At 26.3% G+C, this 18,963-nt stretch overlaps 2 protein-coding genes across 9 annotated transcripts; both read right to left on the bottom strand.

The window, feature by feature from the left end:
* Window positions 1-1,166: 1,166 nt before the first annotated feature.
* LOC118070872 (ubiquitin-conjugating enzyme E2 G1) lies at window positions 1,167-3,900 on the bottom strand. 2 transcript variants are annotated; one of them, XR_004690815.1, is made up of 6 exons: window positions 3,748-3,900; window positions 3,261-3,363; window positions 3,101-3,198; window positions 2,170-2,348; window positions 1,807-1,937; window positions 1,167-1,742 (listed from the first exon to the last, which is right to left on the bottom strand). XR_004690815.1 is itself a non-coding variant. In XM_035089723.1 (5 exons), exons 1-5 carry the CDS (start codon window positions 3,791-3,793, stop codon window positions 1,857-1,859), a joined length of 507 nt encoding a protein of 168 aa, XP_034945614.1. In that variant the 5' UTR covers window positions 3,794-3,900; the 3' UTR covers window positions 1,167-1,856. The 2 variants fall into 2 exon arrangements, 1 of the variants encoding a protein (XP_034945614.1); XM_035089723.1 differs by having other exon boundaries at window positions 1,167-1,937.
* A 944-nt stretch (window positions 3,901-4,844) lies between these two features.
* On the bottom strand, window positions 4,845-14,532 carry cv-2 (crossveinless 2). Of its 7 annotated transcripts, none has more exons than XM_035089722.1 (10): window positions 14,525-14,532; window positions 9,727-9,850; window positions 8,503-8,588; window positions 8,314-8,413; window positions 7,752-8,111; window positions 7,397-7,656; window positions 7,130-7,289; window positions 6,851-7,038; window positions 6,331-6,716; window positions 4,845-6,127 (listed from the first exon to the last, which is right to left on the bottom strand). In XM_035089722.1, exons 2-10 carry the CDS (start codon window positions 9,827-9,829, stop codon window positions 5,878-5,880), a joined length of 1,893 nt encoding a protein of 630 aa, XP_034945613.1. In that variant the 5' UTR covers window positions 9,830-9,850; window positions 14,525-14,532; the 3' UTR covers window positions 4,845-5,877. The 7 variants fall into 7 exon arrangements, with proteins under 7 accessions (XP_034945613.1, XP_034945607.1, XP_034945609.1 ...); XM_035089716.1 differs by lacking the exon at window positions 14,525-14,532 and adding an exon at window positions 13,956-14,125; XM_035089718.1 differs by lacking the exon at window positions 14,525-14,532 and adding an exon at window positions 13,696-14,124.
* Window positions 14,533-18,963: the final 4,431 nt, after the last annotated feature.

Genomic DNA, 18,963 nt, shown 5'->3' with positions numbered 1-18,963 from the left:
GTATTTCCGTTCGAACTGTGCGCATGATCCATCGTTGTTTTGGAAAGTGCAACAAACGCAGCCATATGCAATTCTGTATACTGTGAAGTTGGTCTTTTTTACAATTTAGCTATAGTTTCGTCTCAACACTTGGCGTTCCCTCCTCCAGGCTCGTGCGGGTGCTGAATGGCGCGGTAAAAGAGAAATCAAGTGTTGAGAGAGAAAGCCATTCGGAACAATTCGGAGGGGATGTTATCCTTTTCAAATCGGAGTGCGCTTGCTTATTTTCAACAATATCGTCGAAGCGAAAAATTTCAGCCAAAATAGCTGACAACAATGAAATAATGAAATCAAAATGTTATGCTCTAAATCATAATGAATACGTACGTAAGTACTTCATAAATTACTTATATTTTATCATAAATTTTTAGCCTATTGTAATAATATCATGTTCTTGAATTTATTCATGATAAAATAAATTTTATTAGGTTAAAGAAATGAACACATTATCGGTTAGTTACAAATAACTTTTTGATTTGAATGTACAAGGCAAAAGATCGGTAGCTTTGTTGCCTATCTCTCTTGGCGCGTCTCTATTTTTCTTAGGATTACCCAACTTTATCCTTTGTATACGCAAATTTTTTATTGCTTTGTCAGATCAGACAGAGAGTGAAAGTTTTAATGTTTTATTGTAACTGATTTACGTTGGATTTTTTTTATTTGAATGAAAAAAAAAATTATCTTCTTATAAAAAATCGCATTCGTTTTCAAGATTTTAAAATGATAAATTGTTTTATGTAGTTTGAAAAAACCATTTAAAAACTTTTTTTAATTTTCATTATTTGTATCAACTTCAAATTAAACCTTTAAAAAAGTACTTATAATCATAAAAATTAAAAATAATAACAAAAAAATGATTAAGGAGGAGAAAAAACTTTTTTAAAACAAAGAGAGCTATGTTTCATCAAAATGAAGGACTAAATATCAATTTAAAAATTGTAAAATAAAAAATAAATGTAAATTTAATTTTTTCTAGAAACTTTCTTTCACAGACATGATACATCAATTCGTGATAAGTTATCTAATTCGATTTTATATATATTTTATTTCATTTTCGCAAAGTCTACAAAAATCTCTTTATACACTTATCAAAGTAAGAAAATAAGAAATCACATATTAAACAGAAATTATTATAGTAACGATCGATAAACATGAAGATTTATTGTTCTTCGATTTTGAGAGTTACAAGGGAATCGAAAATATCAGAAAATGTTTAAAATTATCCATGGGATAATACTTGCCTCAAAAAAGATTATAAGGCAAATGACCTTGAGTTTACAACATCTATTAAAATTAAATGTATAGATCGTAGTATTAATTTTTACAGTATGTAGATTTGTTGACTTATTTTTCTGGAAACTTAAATAATACCTTAATTTTTATAAATGGTTTTTTTTAATTACAACAATTTATGTTTTATCCAGTGTTTTCGTAGTGAATGATATAAATATTTTATATAAAACTGTCGCCTTAATGAGAAAGTAATTTTTCGAGAACAAATAAAATTCACTTGGTTCTTATATTATGTTGCCGCATGGTTTTTTTAATATTTTCATTGCAATTAAAAAGTAATTATCATATTCAACTGCAAGTACACTGTATTCATTTTGAATTAGTTTAATATTTAGTTCAGCTACAAAAATTTAGTCGATTCAGCTGTCCGTGGATTTATTGTTGACAATAGACAGTGTATGCAGTTTCTCCTTTGTAAAAAATATGCTGGATGAGTATAATGACCATTATCAATTTTGATAATTGGTAACTTACCAAAATTGAATAAGTCTTTGTGGTTTTTTTTTGGACATTTTATTTCACCCCTACAAACATTCCTCTTGACTCTTTCTCACGCATTTTGCAACTTTTCGTTTAAATTCTGAATAACTTTCCCTCCACTCTTTCTACAATTAAAAAAAATTTCGCATTAGTTAATTTATAAATAATCACTTATATTTTATTTTAATCTTCAAACAAACAAACTATGAAAGAATATTCACAACGAATAAAGCTACGTTAAATATTAAATTTTTGGAAAGATAATCTTCGTGTTAATGTATTAAAGATGAATTACAGTTTACATGAGTTATTGATTATGTAAAGATAAAGAATTTACAAAATGTTTATAAGACTTACGGCGGCATCAACGTTGGCAGGACTTTCATCATTAGGGTCAGCTAGCATACTAATGACACTAATGAGAATAGTTTCAACAGTGTGTACAGGCAACCATCGTTCTGATGCTTTTTCGTAGCCCCACTTATCATCTCCCGGTTCATGTAGAATTGATATACAAACATCACCATTTTTTTCAACTTGAACAGAAAAAACCAGAAAGTTGATATATTTCCAAGTTATGTAAAAATGGAAACAAGTAGTAGAATATCATTTTCTTAGTTATCAAATAAGATGATGAATATAATGCTTATAAATAATAAACGACAGTTTGATTCAGCATAAATAAAAATAAATGTCTGTACATGTGCTCGATTCGTTTAATGTTTGTGAAAAAAAACTTACAACCTGATGTTACAAAAGATATTTCTTAGTGGTTATTCAATTGCCATAACTGCAATTATTATTCTAAATCACAGTAATGATAGTTTTATTTGATTCTTTAACTGATTCAACCAAGTACAGAAGATAAAAATGTTTCATATTATATCATCTTTATTTTTTACAAAGAAATATTAATATTCAAATTTTTTCTAATATTTAATCGTAATAATTTGAATTAATTAATGATTTTTATCATTATTTAAAACTATTTTTGTCTTTTATTTGAATTGTATTTATAAGTTGTAAAAATTACTCGTTTCAATATCAACGATATGAAACTTTATCAAAAGAAAAAATAGACTATCTTGTATACATATATACCTCATTTTTTCAATAAAAAAAAAATACTTTGATACTTAAATTTATTTCTTATTTGTAAAAAAATTATTATATTAATTTATGTAATGAGGTTTATAATTAATGAACTTGATTGATTATTATATATTCATTAACTTTCATTTTTGCATTGTGTATACTAAATGGAATATTTGATTTTTATACTACTCACTGTTGGGATGCCATATTTCTGTTATGAATTTCATTCGAGGTGGCCTCAGTGGGTACTCTTTGGGGAATTGTAGGTGTGCTTTAAAAAAACCTCCTTCACTGAAAGTTTAACATCAGTTAGATGAATAATGTATTGCTAAAAATTTCAAAAATAAACTTACTATAATGTATCCGGAGGTCCAATAATGAGTACTTCCCATCTATAAATATCATTATCATCTATGAGCCCTGCTGAAAACCCTTCCACTGGGTTTTTATTTAATTCTAGAAAAAAATTTTATTTATATAATTTATTGATAAAAAATATCAAAAATGTTTTACAAATAAAAAGTTTTTGTAAACACATGTAAAAAAAAGTATCGGTGTAATCATATTGATTTGCGCATCCTCCTAAATTTTTGGTTTCTTCAATGTCATAATTATAAAGTCCTTTTATATATTTAGACTGATAACTGAACGTTATAAATAGACATATAATACAGCAAAATATTTACATTGCAAAATAATAGTTAATTGGAATCATAATGATTATTGAATAACCAAAAAAGTTTCTAACTGAGTCAAAACCGTTTTAGACTTAAAATGAATGTTTTTTCATAGAATTTTGATATTTATAAAATTCATAAGGATAAAAATAACATTAATTACCTGCTAATTGTTTTTTTAATAAAAGCGCGGACTGTGGTTCTGACATGAATAAAAATATTTTGCTTAAGTAGGATTTAAGTCTGAAAAATAATCACTTATATTTGATTGACTTGGAAAGATGGCTTAGATACGTTCACGACAGCACCAAATACGCAAACGCAAACTAATTGAACACATGTTTTTTCGTGTAGATGTCGCAGGTAAAATCACTGAACTAAAGGCTTATTTTCAATGACATCTTCACATTGCAAAATGAGTATCTGGCTTCAAGTGATTAAATTACCGCCTGACATATGACTGAAAATTATCGGAATTTACAATTCGTATTATAAAAGTTTTTTATTGGCAAAACAAAAATTATCTAAAAAATCATCGAATAATATAAATATATAAAAATTTCTTATTTTTTATTTTACATAATAGATTTTTTTACGTAAAAATATTTATTTTTATTAAAAATAAAATAAAGACTGAAAGCAAAAAAAAAGCATAAGAAAGTAAATTCTCTACTGATGTAAATAATGTCATACAGTAGTGCCATCGACTAAAAGTTTAATTATAAAACTAAAAACACAACTCGGACATATATTTTTGTTGGTATTACAGCCGTAAATTCAAATAAAAGGTGGTCATACGAAATAAACAATTGAAAATAAACTGTATTATCAGCAGTTATACCAGGATGTAATGCCATAGAACATTTGAATTATTCAAATTATTTGACACAGTAAACAGGAGAGCAGTTTTTTTATTTTAAATAACGAGAATACTAGGTATTAATTTGTAGTTATTTTCTGAGTCAACATCATAAATAAGAAAAATATTTGTTGGATTAGTAACAGTAGAACCAGAACAATGGATCTATCATAAATACAGATAAGTGAAAATGAGCCATATCATATTTATAATTTTTCATAAAAATTTTATAATTCTCCATAGAATATTTTTTAATTTTTAAATAATAGATCATAAAATATTATTACTTGATTTGTGTCATTCGACTCAACTCAATCCTTTACAATTTTCTTGCATGAAACATTATTAATCCATTTTTCCATATCACAATATATCACAGAGGAAATAAAATACTCGAAGAAAACAATAATATTACAAAGTTTATTAAAATAATATATCTACATTATATATGAACATTTATATTGGTTTTAACTTTGGAAAATTACATCAGAAATTATACATATATTTAGAAAAATATGTAGTAGGAATTTTCTAAAGATTATAAAAACTGCTTGCTAATATTTACATTCTTAAAGACTTTTGTAAAAAAAAAAAAAGAATATAATTGTTGTGGAATGTAAGAAGTTGTAAAAATTTGCTGTACATTCGATTTTGGCTAGAGATTTGTTCGTTAGCATAAAATAGTCATTAACTAAAAATGACAAAAAATATAATTATCATCGGAAATAATTCTAAAATATTGTATATGATTGATATATCAATAGATCAAGCTTATATATTTTTCCAAAATTAGATAATTTAAAAAAATCTCATTTTACTTTCATTATTGTTAAAAATACAAATGCATAAACTTATATATAGATTCTGCGCCGCGAGCCTGCTCATCGGCCAAAAATACTGCATGGTTTCAAAATATCTATTGAGATACAAAAAAACTTGTAAGTAATTTTATGATAATATACCATCTGTGTATTTTTTTTGTTAAACTCTATTTCCATCCTCTTGTACTCTGATTTTACCCCTGAGAGAATCTATAATCAATTGATATTTTGAGGATATAATATTTTAAGTCATAAAGTATTTAAGTAAAAATAAAAAAGTTTAAGGATCAAAAACTGTCCATATACTCATTTTCAGCATATTTCATCTTAAGTATAAATAATTAAAGCATATAATGAATAGTGATAAGTGAGGCTCTTAACAATGGATGACAATTACTTTTTTTACTGTAAAATATTCTTCAATTAAGTTCAAATTCGAAGTGACTAGTAATAATTCTGAACTCACTTCCATTCAATGGATCATTGTACTTCAGTATAAAAATGTTATACGAATCTTTTAAATATTTTTTCAACGCTTACGATTTTTAGAGTAAGCAAAAAATTCGTTTTTCAAAATCATTAATTGTCTAAACAATTTGATTAATTTAAGATATTAATGACGACGTCGTTGGTAATTATTCTTTTCTAATTCCCATACTGTACGACACTTTGTAGACGTTCGCCAGTTAGATAATTGAATACCAAGTCGTTGACATTCATGAACATATGCTACGAAAGATTGACAATAACAGTTGTTTGTTGGACATTCACACATGTCCTGAAGGCAAGCTTTATAGTACATTGCAGGGTTAACTTTTTTATGGCAAGAATCAAAAGTCATAGACCTCAGTCGATTGCACAACCTATGAAGTAAACAAATCATTTCTGTCATAATCTTTTGTAATAAACCAATCATGATAAATAATATAGTAGTTGATAGAAATTATTAGCATCTCATAGATAAAAGATAGAAGTTAAATGTTCATTTTTCTATTTAATAGATTCTCATCTAGTTTTATTCATTGTTTTAGCAAGAGATTTATGAAAGTAATATAATAAATCATACCTGTGGTTTTCTCTTCTTCTACAATGCTTTTGAACATGAACTCTCGATTTAGGACACTTTTTCTTTGATCCTACGGTCCAAGATTGACCGAAAAGATAAGGATCTTGTACTAGTCGACCTTTTCTAGTCATAAAGTCATCTTTAGTCAATGAATTAAAATTTCCACATAGCCCACATAGATGATTGCGATACAATGATGGCACTGATACTTCAATAAAACTAATACCATCCCATAAAATTTTAATTCCAATTTTTGTACTAACAAGTATACTATCAGCAGTGCGATTAACTTCTAGTTTATTTGGTAATTCAAAAGGAATATTTATTTTTTTTCCGTTTACTTTTATTTTCATTTTTTGACCGAGATTCACTTTTAAATCACCAATCTGTAAGAAAAATAGCATTCATGAGGTTGATCTTTTAATAGTGATTGGCATATATATAGTAAAAAAATAACTTGAAATTGTAGTAAGTAAGGCATTAAAAACTTTAAATGAAGATCATTTGAACAAATGCTAACCTTTAAAGCAATTGTTTTTGTCCATGCTGAAGATCTTGTTGATCTTGCGTCATTTGTAACTCTTATACTAAATGTATGGGTCAAACAATCGCTCACTAGTTGGTATTTACAAGAACCTTTAAAGCTAAAAAATTTGCCATCAAACGTCTTATAATGTGGATCACCAAATACAGTGCATACTCCATCACCTAAAAAGAAGTAATGTCATAATACAATTTATTACACAATTCAAAACAAAAATTTAATTGAAAGAATTAGAATTATAAGTGATACACTTACTTTCTACACATTTAGGACAACATTGACCTTCAGGATGTTCAAGTCTTGAATTTGGTGGACATGGAACACTCAGTGGTGAACACATTGGCATAGCACATCTTACTTTACCTTGCATGCAAGCGCATGCCTTGCAAGAGTCAAGTTTCCATGATTCGCCATCCTGCCTAGGAAAAATTGATACGTTTAAACAAAGTCGATCAAACTAATCAAAGATTAAATATAACAATTGAAATGATCTAAATAACTATATTATTAAAGAATACTCGCCAAGTAAGTTCGACCACCATAAGTGCACGATGCACGACTTTCTTCTACAACAGGACATTGAGGACAACATCGTCCCGGTAGAGTTACTTGATGTTCATTAGTACATTCTAATATTGGACAAGTTTCTTTGTAACATGATATTGTTGAATTTGTACATAAACATCGGGTACAGTGGTCAACGTAAAATGTACTTCCAGAATTATACACTGCTTGGCCAAGAATACAAGCACCTTTTGGAGGGAGCATATATCGCCCATTACCTGTTAATAATTAATTCAATTTATAAAATTACTGCAATCATGGACCATTTAATATAAAACAATGAATTATTATTCTGATGAAAACTAATAATAACCTGAACAATAAGGGCAGCATTCTCCAGGTTCATGAGCAATTCTTGAAACAGGACAATGTTGAACAGGGCAAGCTTTTTTGGTACAAGTAAGTCGATTATCTTTACATCGGCATGTAACACAAGGGTCTTCAGTAGTTTTAACTGATCGGTCCGATGTTACTCTTTGACCATTAACATAACAACCATGACAAGTTGGACAGCATTGCCCTGGCAATGGTGGGATTGGATTAGCACATGGTGTATAGCACTTAAGCTTTGATTCTGTAATTACACCTGCCTTGCAGGTGAGAATTCTACAAGGGTCATTATCATCAGTCCATTCAGTTCCGGATGCGTGATGAATTCCATCCTTTACACAGCCTAGAGAAGAAGAATTTATTCTAATTTGATTTTATAAAGTATATGATACTTTCTAGACCTCTCTAGTAAAATAATAATCATGATCAATTACAGAGATGATTAATGACGCTCTCATAAATCACAGTTAATTGTATAGAAAATAATAATTGTTACACTAATACTTTTTATAAAGATACTTCAGAAACATTTAAAATCCACTAACCTTTGCATCGATGACAACATTCATCAGTACTTCGGTCTAATATTGTATAGCATCCTTCAATGCTAGGGCATTGATGTTTGACGCATTCGACGAAACCATTCTAAAATTAATAAAATAGCTTTCAATCAACAGATATCTCATTAAAACTGTCTATGAGAAAAATTAATCTTTGATAAGATTTCTTTTTACCTTGCATATACAACTGAAACATCGTGTATTTGGTATTTTGTCAACAGTGAAGTCTTCCCCCTCAATTTCACATGTTTCACGGCTACCTGTTGACAAAAACACTTATCAATATTAAGAGCAATAATTATATGTACAGATATTAGATTAACAGATAATATAATAGACATCAGATATTAAATTACATACTATAAATTAGATTAACTCAATATCTTGATCTGATTAAATCAATTATTTTCTAACCAAATCTAACAATATCACCTTAATTTAATCAAATTAGTTTTTTATCACCAAGTAGTGATAAAACTAATTAGATTAATCTTAGCTCTTTATCAATAAAAGTATCAATGACTCTTCAAAATAAGGAGTTTCAGGTAATCGAGAGATCTTTTGAGTTGCACTTGAGATGCGGGAAGTTCAAAAAGAATATCTGCAACCACGCGTTAAGATTCCAAGTAAAGTTAGACTCGGAAGGGCTAGTTAAAGCCTCCGCTTTGTTCGGAGAAACGTCAGCCGGATCTGCGTTGGCTATTAGTTATCTTTTTATACTGATGATATGTTCAACAAGTTAAAATTGAATGTTACTGAGTATTTATAAGAAAACAGGAAGTGACTAAACCATCAGTGGATTTATGGAGGAGTTTTAGTTATAAGTTGTGCACCACTTGATAATTACTTGAAAGATGATTGTCACTGAAAATTACAAATCACTGACTGAGTGTCATAAGCACGAGAGAAAAACAGTTGATTATCACTGTGAAAAGATGAGAGCACTGAATCAATCTGAGGGTCACTGACTTTACCGTATTCGGTTGGAAGAACCAAAATGTTTGAAGATGAGTTAAACGGGAATACCAAGAATGATGAAACTTGATGCAGAAATAATGCTCAAGCATTTTCTTTTATTGATTTTTAATCATTTAATGATGTTATAAAAATGCTGTTATTACTTCATAAAAATGATTAATGTCGAAATTAATAGAACTTAACTTTTTTATTTATTTAATTGAATTAAAGTATAAATAAAACAAAAAATAATCTTGTTTGTAATTGAGGATAATTAATTTTTTTTATTTGCTCAAAATTCAGAGTAATTTGAATAAATAAAAAATTGATTAGGTCATTAATTATGAAAAAAAAGTTATGAATCATTAATCGAGCTAACACTTCTATTTGAAACGTTATAATTATTCTTTATTTATAATAACTTATATAATGTTAACTTACCAATGATGCTTTCTGAGATGCATTGACATTGTTGAATAATTAAAAGTAATTTAAATGTCAAAGTCATTAACACTACGATATAATATGTCGTATGATCCGGCATTTTGAACGTTTTCCTAATGTTCTGAAAACAATTCAAGATATTTTATTTATCTAAATTCTAACTTAAAATTTAATAAAATCAAACATGTAAATATACATTTTTTTAATCAAGTACAAATTCCACAGTAAAAATAGAACAGAATTCAATCAACAACAGTACAAAATCAAATAAACATTTAAATTTTCAATAAAACTCCAATCACATAAGTAGTGCTTATTTAATTATTTATATAAGTTTATCTATATTTTCATTGTTTATATAATAGTTATTATTAGCTATGTAAACAAGAAATAATTAAACATTGTATATATAAAAAAATACTTCTAAAATTAATTAACCCAAAGAAAGATCTGACAGTTTCTATTCAGTGTTCAAGTTTACATTAATTAAGTAAATGTTTTACATATATTATGCCAACGAGTTTGTTTTCTGATGTTGAACTATATTTGAATAATTTTTTGCATCTAGAATAACAACAGAAATGACTAAAAAAATAATTAGTATAATGTCTCTTTCCCCTTGGTTCATTACTCCGTTTCATGTTACTTCGAATCAGAGCATTTTTTTAATTTATCTTTTTCCCTATTAATTTATGTTTAGATTTAATTAAAAATATAAATTACACGTTTATTATAAAGTTCGTTATTTTAAATTCGATTAATTAGTTACCATGAATTAAATAGTTTATAGCTTTTTATAAAATTGTAAAGCCGTTGATAAGTATTAAATGTGTATTTTTCAGAGAATTTTCATTTTTTCTATTAAATATACTTTTTAAACTCTTTTCATTTATTATGTTATTATATTTTCACATGTTTTAGATTTTTAAGTATTCGAAAAATTGATTCTTTATCTATTATAAATTCCGAAAACTATGATTTAATATTTAATCAATGTTGAGTGGATTTTTTACACAATGTAAATGAATAAAATAAAAGGTATTTATAGACTCATAATACAATATCATTATGAGTTTCATGATTCATATTTAAATGACACTCCAATGACCACAATAAATTCATTAAAAAACCCAAACTTTTCTTCGTAATCATAATATAATAATGTATCTTTCGCTCTCTTTTTATGTAAATTATTCATATTAACATTTTTAAGTACTAGAAATTAGGTAGAAATTTGATGATGTTTTGAAATGAAGCTTCATTTCATACAACGTGTTACGAAAAATCAATAAAAGAAATCGATAAAAGCTTTTTTCTAATTGTTTACGTCATTATATTGAATAAAATTAATATTTTATCAAGAAAAAAATATAACAAATGAGAATTGAATTTTAGTTTTAATTTTAATTGATAAAAAAAAATATTAAAAAAGTTAATTCGAAATTTCTTGGAGCATTTATTGTTTAATAAATGTCAAGTGAATGTTTATTAATTAATTATTATTCTAGAGTGTTGTTGTGATACATTAATAAAGAATGTAATTTGAAAATAATTACTGTTTATCTTGTTTTCAATTAAAAGTTACTCGAGAAGTAACAATTACACTTGTATAATTTAGACACGACATAATTGAAACTAATTTAGTTTTTGTTGTTGCATAGTAGAGTACAAAAGATGCATACTAAAAATAATCCTGTCAATTGAATTGATCTCGATTCGTTTTTTATACTAATTATTTTATATAATGATATATTTCCAAATTTTATAGGTATATAAAAAGTCATATAAGCTATTGTTATCGTGATATATGTACTCATTGAGTTTTAAGCATAATTAAATTACTAGAAATCCTTGTAGACAAGACTCTATTCAATTAACTCAACTCATTGAAAAAGTTGCGTAATAAAAAAGTGTATAAACATTGATGAATTTAAAGAAACAAAATAATTGATAATTAACGTATGAATTATTAGAGTTGATTTTTTTTATTTTAATTTAGTCTTGTCAAATTCATTTAGTGATGTTAAAGAAGGAAGTAGAACATATGAAATGTGAACTAAGTCAACTGAACGAAGAGAAAGATAAATAATGCAGAGATGTTATACCATGCTTGTTAATTAATTAAAATAATAATTATTTAATTCAATACGTTGTTTAAAATATTGTTATTATTATTATTCTTTAATCTATGGCTCAAAAAAATATACAATAAGTTGTAAATTTGAATATGCACAAAGAGAAGAGAGATTTAAAAAAAAATTAACTTTTATTTTACAAACGAATTAGAAATTTTTTATACAAAAACCCACCAGCTTTTTTTTTATTCTCTAAATGAAGCTTTACAATTTTCGTTCTGCATGAATGAACTTTTTCTCTTTCAATTAAAAATTTTTCTCTCTTCCATTATTAATGAAAGTCAACAAGAAATGAAAATCAAACAAGAATATATAAAATTTTTGCTTTAAACTGAAATCAAATACTCCAAAAAATTTTTTAAAAAAAGTTAAAAATGATTATCGTCCAAAGCTTTACTTTAGTCCACGTGTTCAATGACAAGCCTTTGTTGACACACAAATTGAGGTGACGAAAACAAATAACTACAAACTCGCGAGAATTATTCAATTAATTATAAATTTATCTATGTATATTGTATACTTTCAAAGTTGCTTTTTCTTTGAGCTCTGATTCATACAAACTTGATTAACAATTAACTATTTTTTGCTATTCAATTAATAATTACATAACAACTTCAAATATTGATTACTAAGTAAAAAGAAAGTAAAAAAAAAACTTCAATCAGACCCATAATTCATATTTATCACTTGATTAACAGAATTGAGAGATGTAGAATCATAAATAATTCTCATAATAAAGATATTATTAAAAAGATAAATCTATTATAATACTATCAAAATTGAAAGTGTGTCGTTCAATAGAATGAAATAAAATTGCATTTCTTCGTATTAAAAACGAGACAGACATGAAATAATCTTATCAAAAAATGAAAGATTCGTAGTTTTTTATATAATATAATTAACATTTTTCATTATTGAATAAATACTACCTTATTTTTTCTCAAAACACGATCGTATTTGCAACGTTACTCTTGAAAAATAAATAAATACAGCAACTATTTATAAAGAATAGCAGTAAAGTTTAAAATAATAAACAAGGGAAATTAGATAAACACAAAACACTTGTAATTCACAACTCGTATGTATCAAATTGAAACAAAAATGAATGGTTAAATAATTAGCACAAAATCATAACAGAAAACAAACCAACTTTTTAATTGAATAATGAATAATTCAGTATGATAAAGTATCAGTAAAATGACCATAATAGTGTTATTACAAAATAATATTATAATGGACAATCATAGTTTATCAATAACTCGTCAACTGTTGTTTCTTGCAATCACAATATGTCTCATTTACTTATTCGTTGTCAGAAAGGTCATGTTAGATCACTAGAAGAGAGAAGAGAAATAGGAAAAGAAAGATAGAAATTATTTTATGTTACAATCATTGCCAGTTATGTGTGAGAAGGATAAGGTTGATAGTATATTCTAAAATTTACTACTAAATCATTATTTCCATTTTATTTTATTTATTTATTTTTCTTATTTTTTTAATTCAATAAAGGACACAATTATCAAGTTGATAATTTTCATAAATATTTGCACTATCTATGTAATGTATAGTGTTTATAATACGCTCAATTCTTTGTTGAGAATTGCAGCAGTTAAGAGGGAAAAACAAAGCTGGAGAGAAAAAAGGTCTAATATATTGTAGTGTTGATGTAATAGAAAAAGAATAATTATTATAACAAAATGCAATAGAATTTGTAAATATAAAGCATTGATATTCATTCAGAATTGTCATAAGCACGAAGAAATGAAGAAAAAAAACAAAGAATCATTTAAATAGACATAGTGAATGAAACAGAACGTTTAAAAAAATATACCTACAAATTAGTAAGTTATATTATGCACTTGTTTGAATTTTAGCGTAATATTTTCGGCCACGGTACACCGGATACCGGTGTACCAGCCGCACATATAATCCAAACTCACCACTAAGATGACTAACAATTTAAATATGTAAGCACAATTAATATTACATGAAAATAAAATTTTTAAAAATAATTATAATCACACTTAATTAGAGTATATGATTTTAACTACAACAAGTAATTGAATAAAAAATAATGAAACATTATATTACACAAAATAAAAATAACATTTAAGAGTATAGGTTTATTTGCGTTGAATACACGCCTCGACGCACCGAGTTCTTTTGTAACTGATACTATGCGAATGGGTAGAAGAGAAGATGAGGAGATGGTGGATAAATGGCAGCAATGGACAGCAAACTGAAGGAGACGGAAAAACAGCAGGAGAAGGAAAAAGGCAGAGAAGAGTGGGTCTACAAGTATATTGGAGACGAGGCTAAAGAGGGAGATGACTGTACAGGAGAGGGAGAAATTAAGTGACGGCAATCTTGTGTAAGCGTAGTAAAGGAGAAAGAAAAACAGAAGAGGAATAAATTTGTTGAATGAGATAGAGAATCAAATGATTCAAGTGAAAGATAAAGAAATAAAATATATGGAAATATCCAATGTTGACGAGAAAAGATATTAAGAAAAAGCATTACTAACTATTAATTATCATTAAATATTTGATCAATCATAACAATAATATTTGTTATGCATCATAACTGTGTCTTTCTCGTATGCACTTTTTAACTATTAACAATGATGTATTGGGAGAGAAAATGGCATAAGTTAACTATACCTTCCAACATTCTGAATGACTCTCTCAGATATGGAGTAACGTTTCAACAGATTTATTTACGAATTGAATTATCTGCAAGGAAATTTCCATCTGTCGGCAACTAAATGCACAATATGTGCATAAGCATGTATATATTTTCAATTGAAATTTCATTATTCATTATATATAGAGAAAGACAATAATAGTAGTGTTATATGATATGAATAGTTGTTAAATATATCCTGTTTATAATTCTACAACATAATAGCATCATCTTTATCATTATTAATATTTATAATTATGTCAACTCAAGAATTTGGTGTATTTGTTATGACAAAATCATCATTAATTGTTTGCTTTTATTTTTTTTTTTTTTCTTATTGTTATCCATGCAAAGATGCACATGCACTGGATTAGATTGGTTCTTTTTATTGCACCTTTACTAATGAAATTTTAATGTCTTTGTTAATAGAATAAAATGAATAACAATATTGATTTTCAATTGAAGAAAGTCCAAATGTTCGTTTATCATTGCGTAATGAGATTGATACAAAAATCGAACAGATTGAATAGTGTTAATGACTAGGCCATTAAAAGATATTCTTTTTAAACGATATGGTTTTGTTCTTAATATTTAAAGAAAAATGATAGTAATCGCTTGAATTTATTTAGATTGTAGAATTTTTAGGAAGGAATGATTTAGTGAACCTCATTAACTGATGTATAGGGGAATAATAACATAGATCAGCATATCAGAATTCTCAGAATGATGTTTATTTTTACTAGAAAAATTATGAGTAACACAAAATAGTCATTTCGAACACTTTTTATCTCATCTTTTAAAAATAATTTCTCTTCAAATAAACTTCCATGAAAGCTATTAATACAGTAACCAAATAATTAATTGAATCATTTAAAAGTGTTTATTATTTAATAAAAATATTGTTTTCAATTAGAAATCAATATAGAATAGACAAATCATTTTTTATGACACTTGTACTATTTTTTTGATAATAGTTATAACAGAACATAAAAAATAAAAAAAGAAAACAAACACATGTCTTAATGTCTTATATCTATGTTATAGATAGATTGCGTTCATAAATATTTAGAAGTCTAGCCAATTGTTCCCCTATTTTAATAATAAATCTTCTAACCCACAATATAATGACAGTTTGAGCTACCGAATTGTAGTTATAGAGCTAGGGGATTTAAACATAAACCAAAACAACATTGATTAATTTTTGTTATTGCTACAATAAAATCTGAAAAGAATAAACACATAATTATACTCTTATTCATTTTCGATTAAAATAAAAAGTCAAAATGATTCAATCTAGACTTCAACTATTCAATTAAAATTTCCAATAATTTTTCAATTAATTTTTCTTTTTTAAATTATTTATAAATTATTTGCATGTTTATATCAATGGAATCTGTTATCAATCATTGATAAAAAATCTTAATAATGCATTCATTCAGAAGTGGATCTCTATTTTTTGGAGTAAAAAATTCTTAATCATTATCAAATAGAAAAATAAAGTATTATAATGATTAGAGTAAAATCTAATACATATAATATCTGTGAACACATTTGACTTTCAACCTTAGCTTGAGTTTATCTCTGGTATTTTTTGTTTTTTGACTTAATTTATGTAACTGGACTAATGAACAGAATAGAATACATTAGTATGTGTGAATACAATCATCTTGTTTATTCACAATTAAATACTATTAAATCTCAATCAATATTTGTTTCCATTCATGCATTTAGTTAATTAAAGCTGTGACTATTCTAAACTTCCTAGTGTATAAATTAAAAGCACAGTTTTTGTAATTGCCGAATTGCTTTGATGTTGAATTAAAAGTATCCTCTTACAAGAAAGATTTAATTAGAGAGCTGCACTTACCTGAGGATTGTTAGGTGCGTTGATGAGGTAGTTAATGAACTGCAAGTGGACATTAAAATAGCCTAAGAGGTAGGAATACCTGGTAAGATACAAAAAAAGTTGAATAATAGAAGATGATACTCGTAAGTCGTCATTTGAACATTAGCCATTTTTTGAATAAAGCCATGAAAAAGAAATAGAAGACTCAGCTGTTGTTAAATTCATGAATTGTCGATAAGTCATTAATCCTCTACTAAAACTCTTGTTGACAAGAACTTAATGTCTTTCATGAGATCTTACCTCTAACAGACTTACAATGAGTTCATGGTTCCATGCTCTTTTGTGATTGAGTTTTAGGGATGTAAATTGCACATCAATCAGGTGGTATCTTCAGCTTATCTTACCTTCCACCACTTGACATTAGGGTTTCTTTTTTTTGATCCACATGTTCTTTTGATGGATTTTCTTTTTCATGTACTACCTGCATATTGATATCGAAGGTTTTTCCATATTTTTATCTGATTTTGGTGATGGGTTGAAAAGTCGACGTCATCTATAAATACTTTGATCCTCGTACTTCTTTGCTGTAGAATCTTTTATTCTCACACTAGAGTTGTAAGGTTTTTTATGACGTAGTAATTTTCTTAGCCTTCGATGTCTCTATCATTTTCACATACCATAAAAATATATGTCGTGGAAATAATCAAGTATAAAATTTTATGTCATCAATAAAATACGTTAAAGTTAAATATGTAGCAAGGGTTTATGTTTCTTCATGTACTTTTTATGTATTCGATAAAAAACATAGAATTTTCATTTTAGATAGACAAAAAAAGTAATAAATTGAAATAAAAGTTATCAGTTTGGTATATAAATAGATGAAAATGATTTCAGTTTTACCAGTAAATTGAACAAGCTGAATATTCAATGTCACTCTGAGTTGTTGAGCCTATTTTTATATAATATACTGTAGGATGAAAATGTAATTTTTGATTTAAATATTTATTATTTAACAAAAAAATGTTATAGTATTGATTATAGTTCAATAAATCACCAACGTAAAGTTGAAGGATGTAATTATTTATTTTATTTGAACTCTTTTCAAGAACTTTACATTATTTTTATTTATGATTTTTCAAACTTTTCGAGGGCAATTTTGCCCCAGATTATTCCATGTCTCTTCTTTTTATGTAATGAAATAATATCAATGATTAGAATTATTCATGGTTTTTATAATATATTGATTGATATTAAAGTGCATTTCTAGCCCAAAAATGTGACGTATTTTTTTTTTTTATCGTAGTAACTCTTAGTTTAAATTAAAGAAAATATCATTATTATCCACGTTAAAGACCTCCTCATCAATTTTTAAGACCTTGAAATATAAAAGAGAAATTATGTTTTAATCATCGAATTTTGTAACAATTTTTATCATTCCGATGAATGGAAATAGAATTACAATACTTTTTAATCATCAATGAAATTAACAGCTTCAGCGCAATGTAATTTTTAGTTATAGCGACAGATATTATTAATATTGAGCTTTAATTATTCAGTGGACAATAAATAATATTTTTCCAAATAGATAAATTGAGAATTAAAAATTCAATTTAGAAACTATTCAAATTATTATCAAGCTTTTTCTTCGAAATCTTTACTGTCACTCTAGATAGTATTTAGGAGTATAATAGCTGTATCACAATTTATTTTGTTACCACTTATTAAGTTATCAGAAGTAAAAAAGTTACATGATTTTTAATTTATTGAAATGCAGTATAATGTCAATAAGTTTAAAAAATACTGCCTTATTGCAATAAACATTAAACGATATCTAATTATACGAGTCGAAAATTTTCTTTTGCTTCAATATTTTTCGATTGTTCTCATTTACGGCTATAGCCTTAATTTCTCTAAGTATAAAACCGATATTTTCTCACGGTTTTACTTTTTTATGAACCAAATTAAGGCTAATTGAACAAAAATTATAGAAACTTAATAATCAATTCAGTGATTAATTAATAGTAAAATTATAAAAGTTATTAAAGAAAATAATTAAAGTAATTTGAATATAAAAGTAGAAAAAAAAATCCTAAGAGTATTATTAATAAATAATTTTATTAACATCAAAGCATTGTCGAGTATCATCAACGTCAAAGGAAAAAGAAAATTTCGGCTCGAATATTTCTACATAATATAAATTTCGCTTACTCTATACACACCATAAATAGATGAAAATAGTTTTCGCTACGATGAAAGTAAATTAATTATGATAATTATTTATATTGTTCACAGTCTTTAGAATAATTTTTACATTTATTTTTGGAAGACGGGTTCCGAGTAAATATAGAAGGTATATACAGCTAAAGTTTAAGGATTATGAAAAAGGATTGATAAAAAAAAAAAAAAAAATTTTATAATTGTGTTGATCCGACAAGAAGAGTTTATTTTACATTATTAGAAAAAATAATTGCTTTAAATATAGTAATAAGTTATTATCTTGATGAGTGTTCAAGATGATAGATTATAAACATTAAAGTAACTGCATTTTTTGCATTTATAACATGAATTAAT

Source organism: Chelonus insularis, unplaced genomic scaffold, assembly GCF_013357705.1.
Source record: "Chelonus insularis isolate UGA/USDA-ARS -01 unplaced genomic scaffold, ASM1335770v1 contig_70_pilon, whole genome shotgun sequence".
Classification (NCBI taxonomy): Eukaryota; Metazoa; Arthropoda; class Insecta; order Hymenoptera; family Braconidae; genus Chelonus; species Chelonus insularis.
The sequence above is the reverse complement of the archived record's forward strand: the minus strand, read 5'-3'. Positions and strand labels throughout refer to the sequence as shown.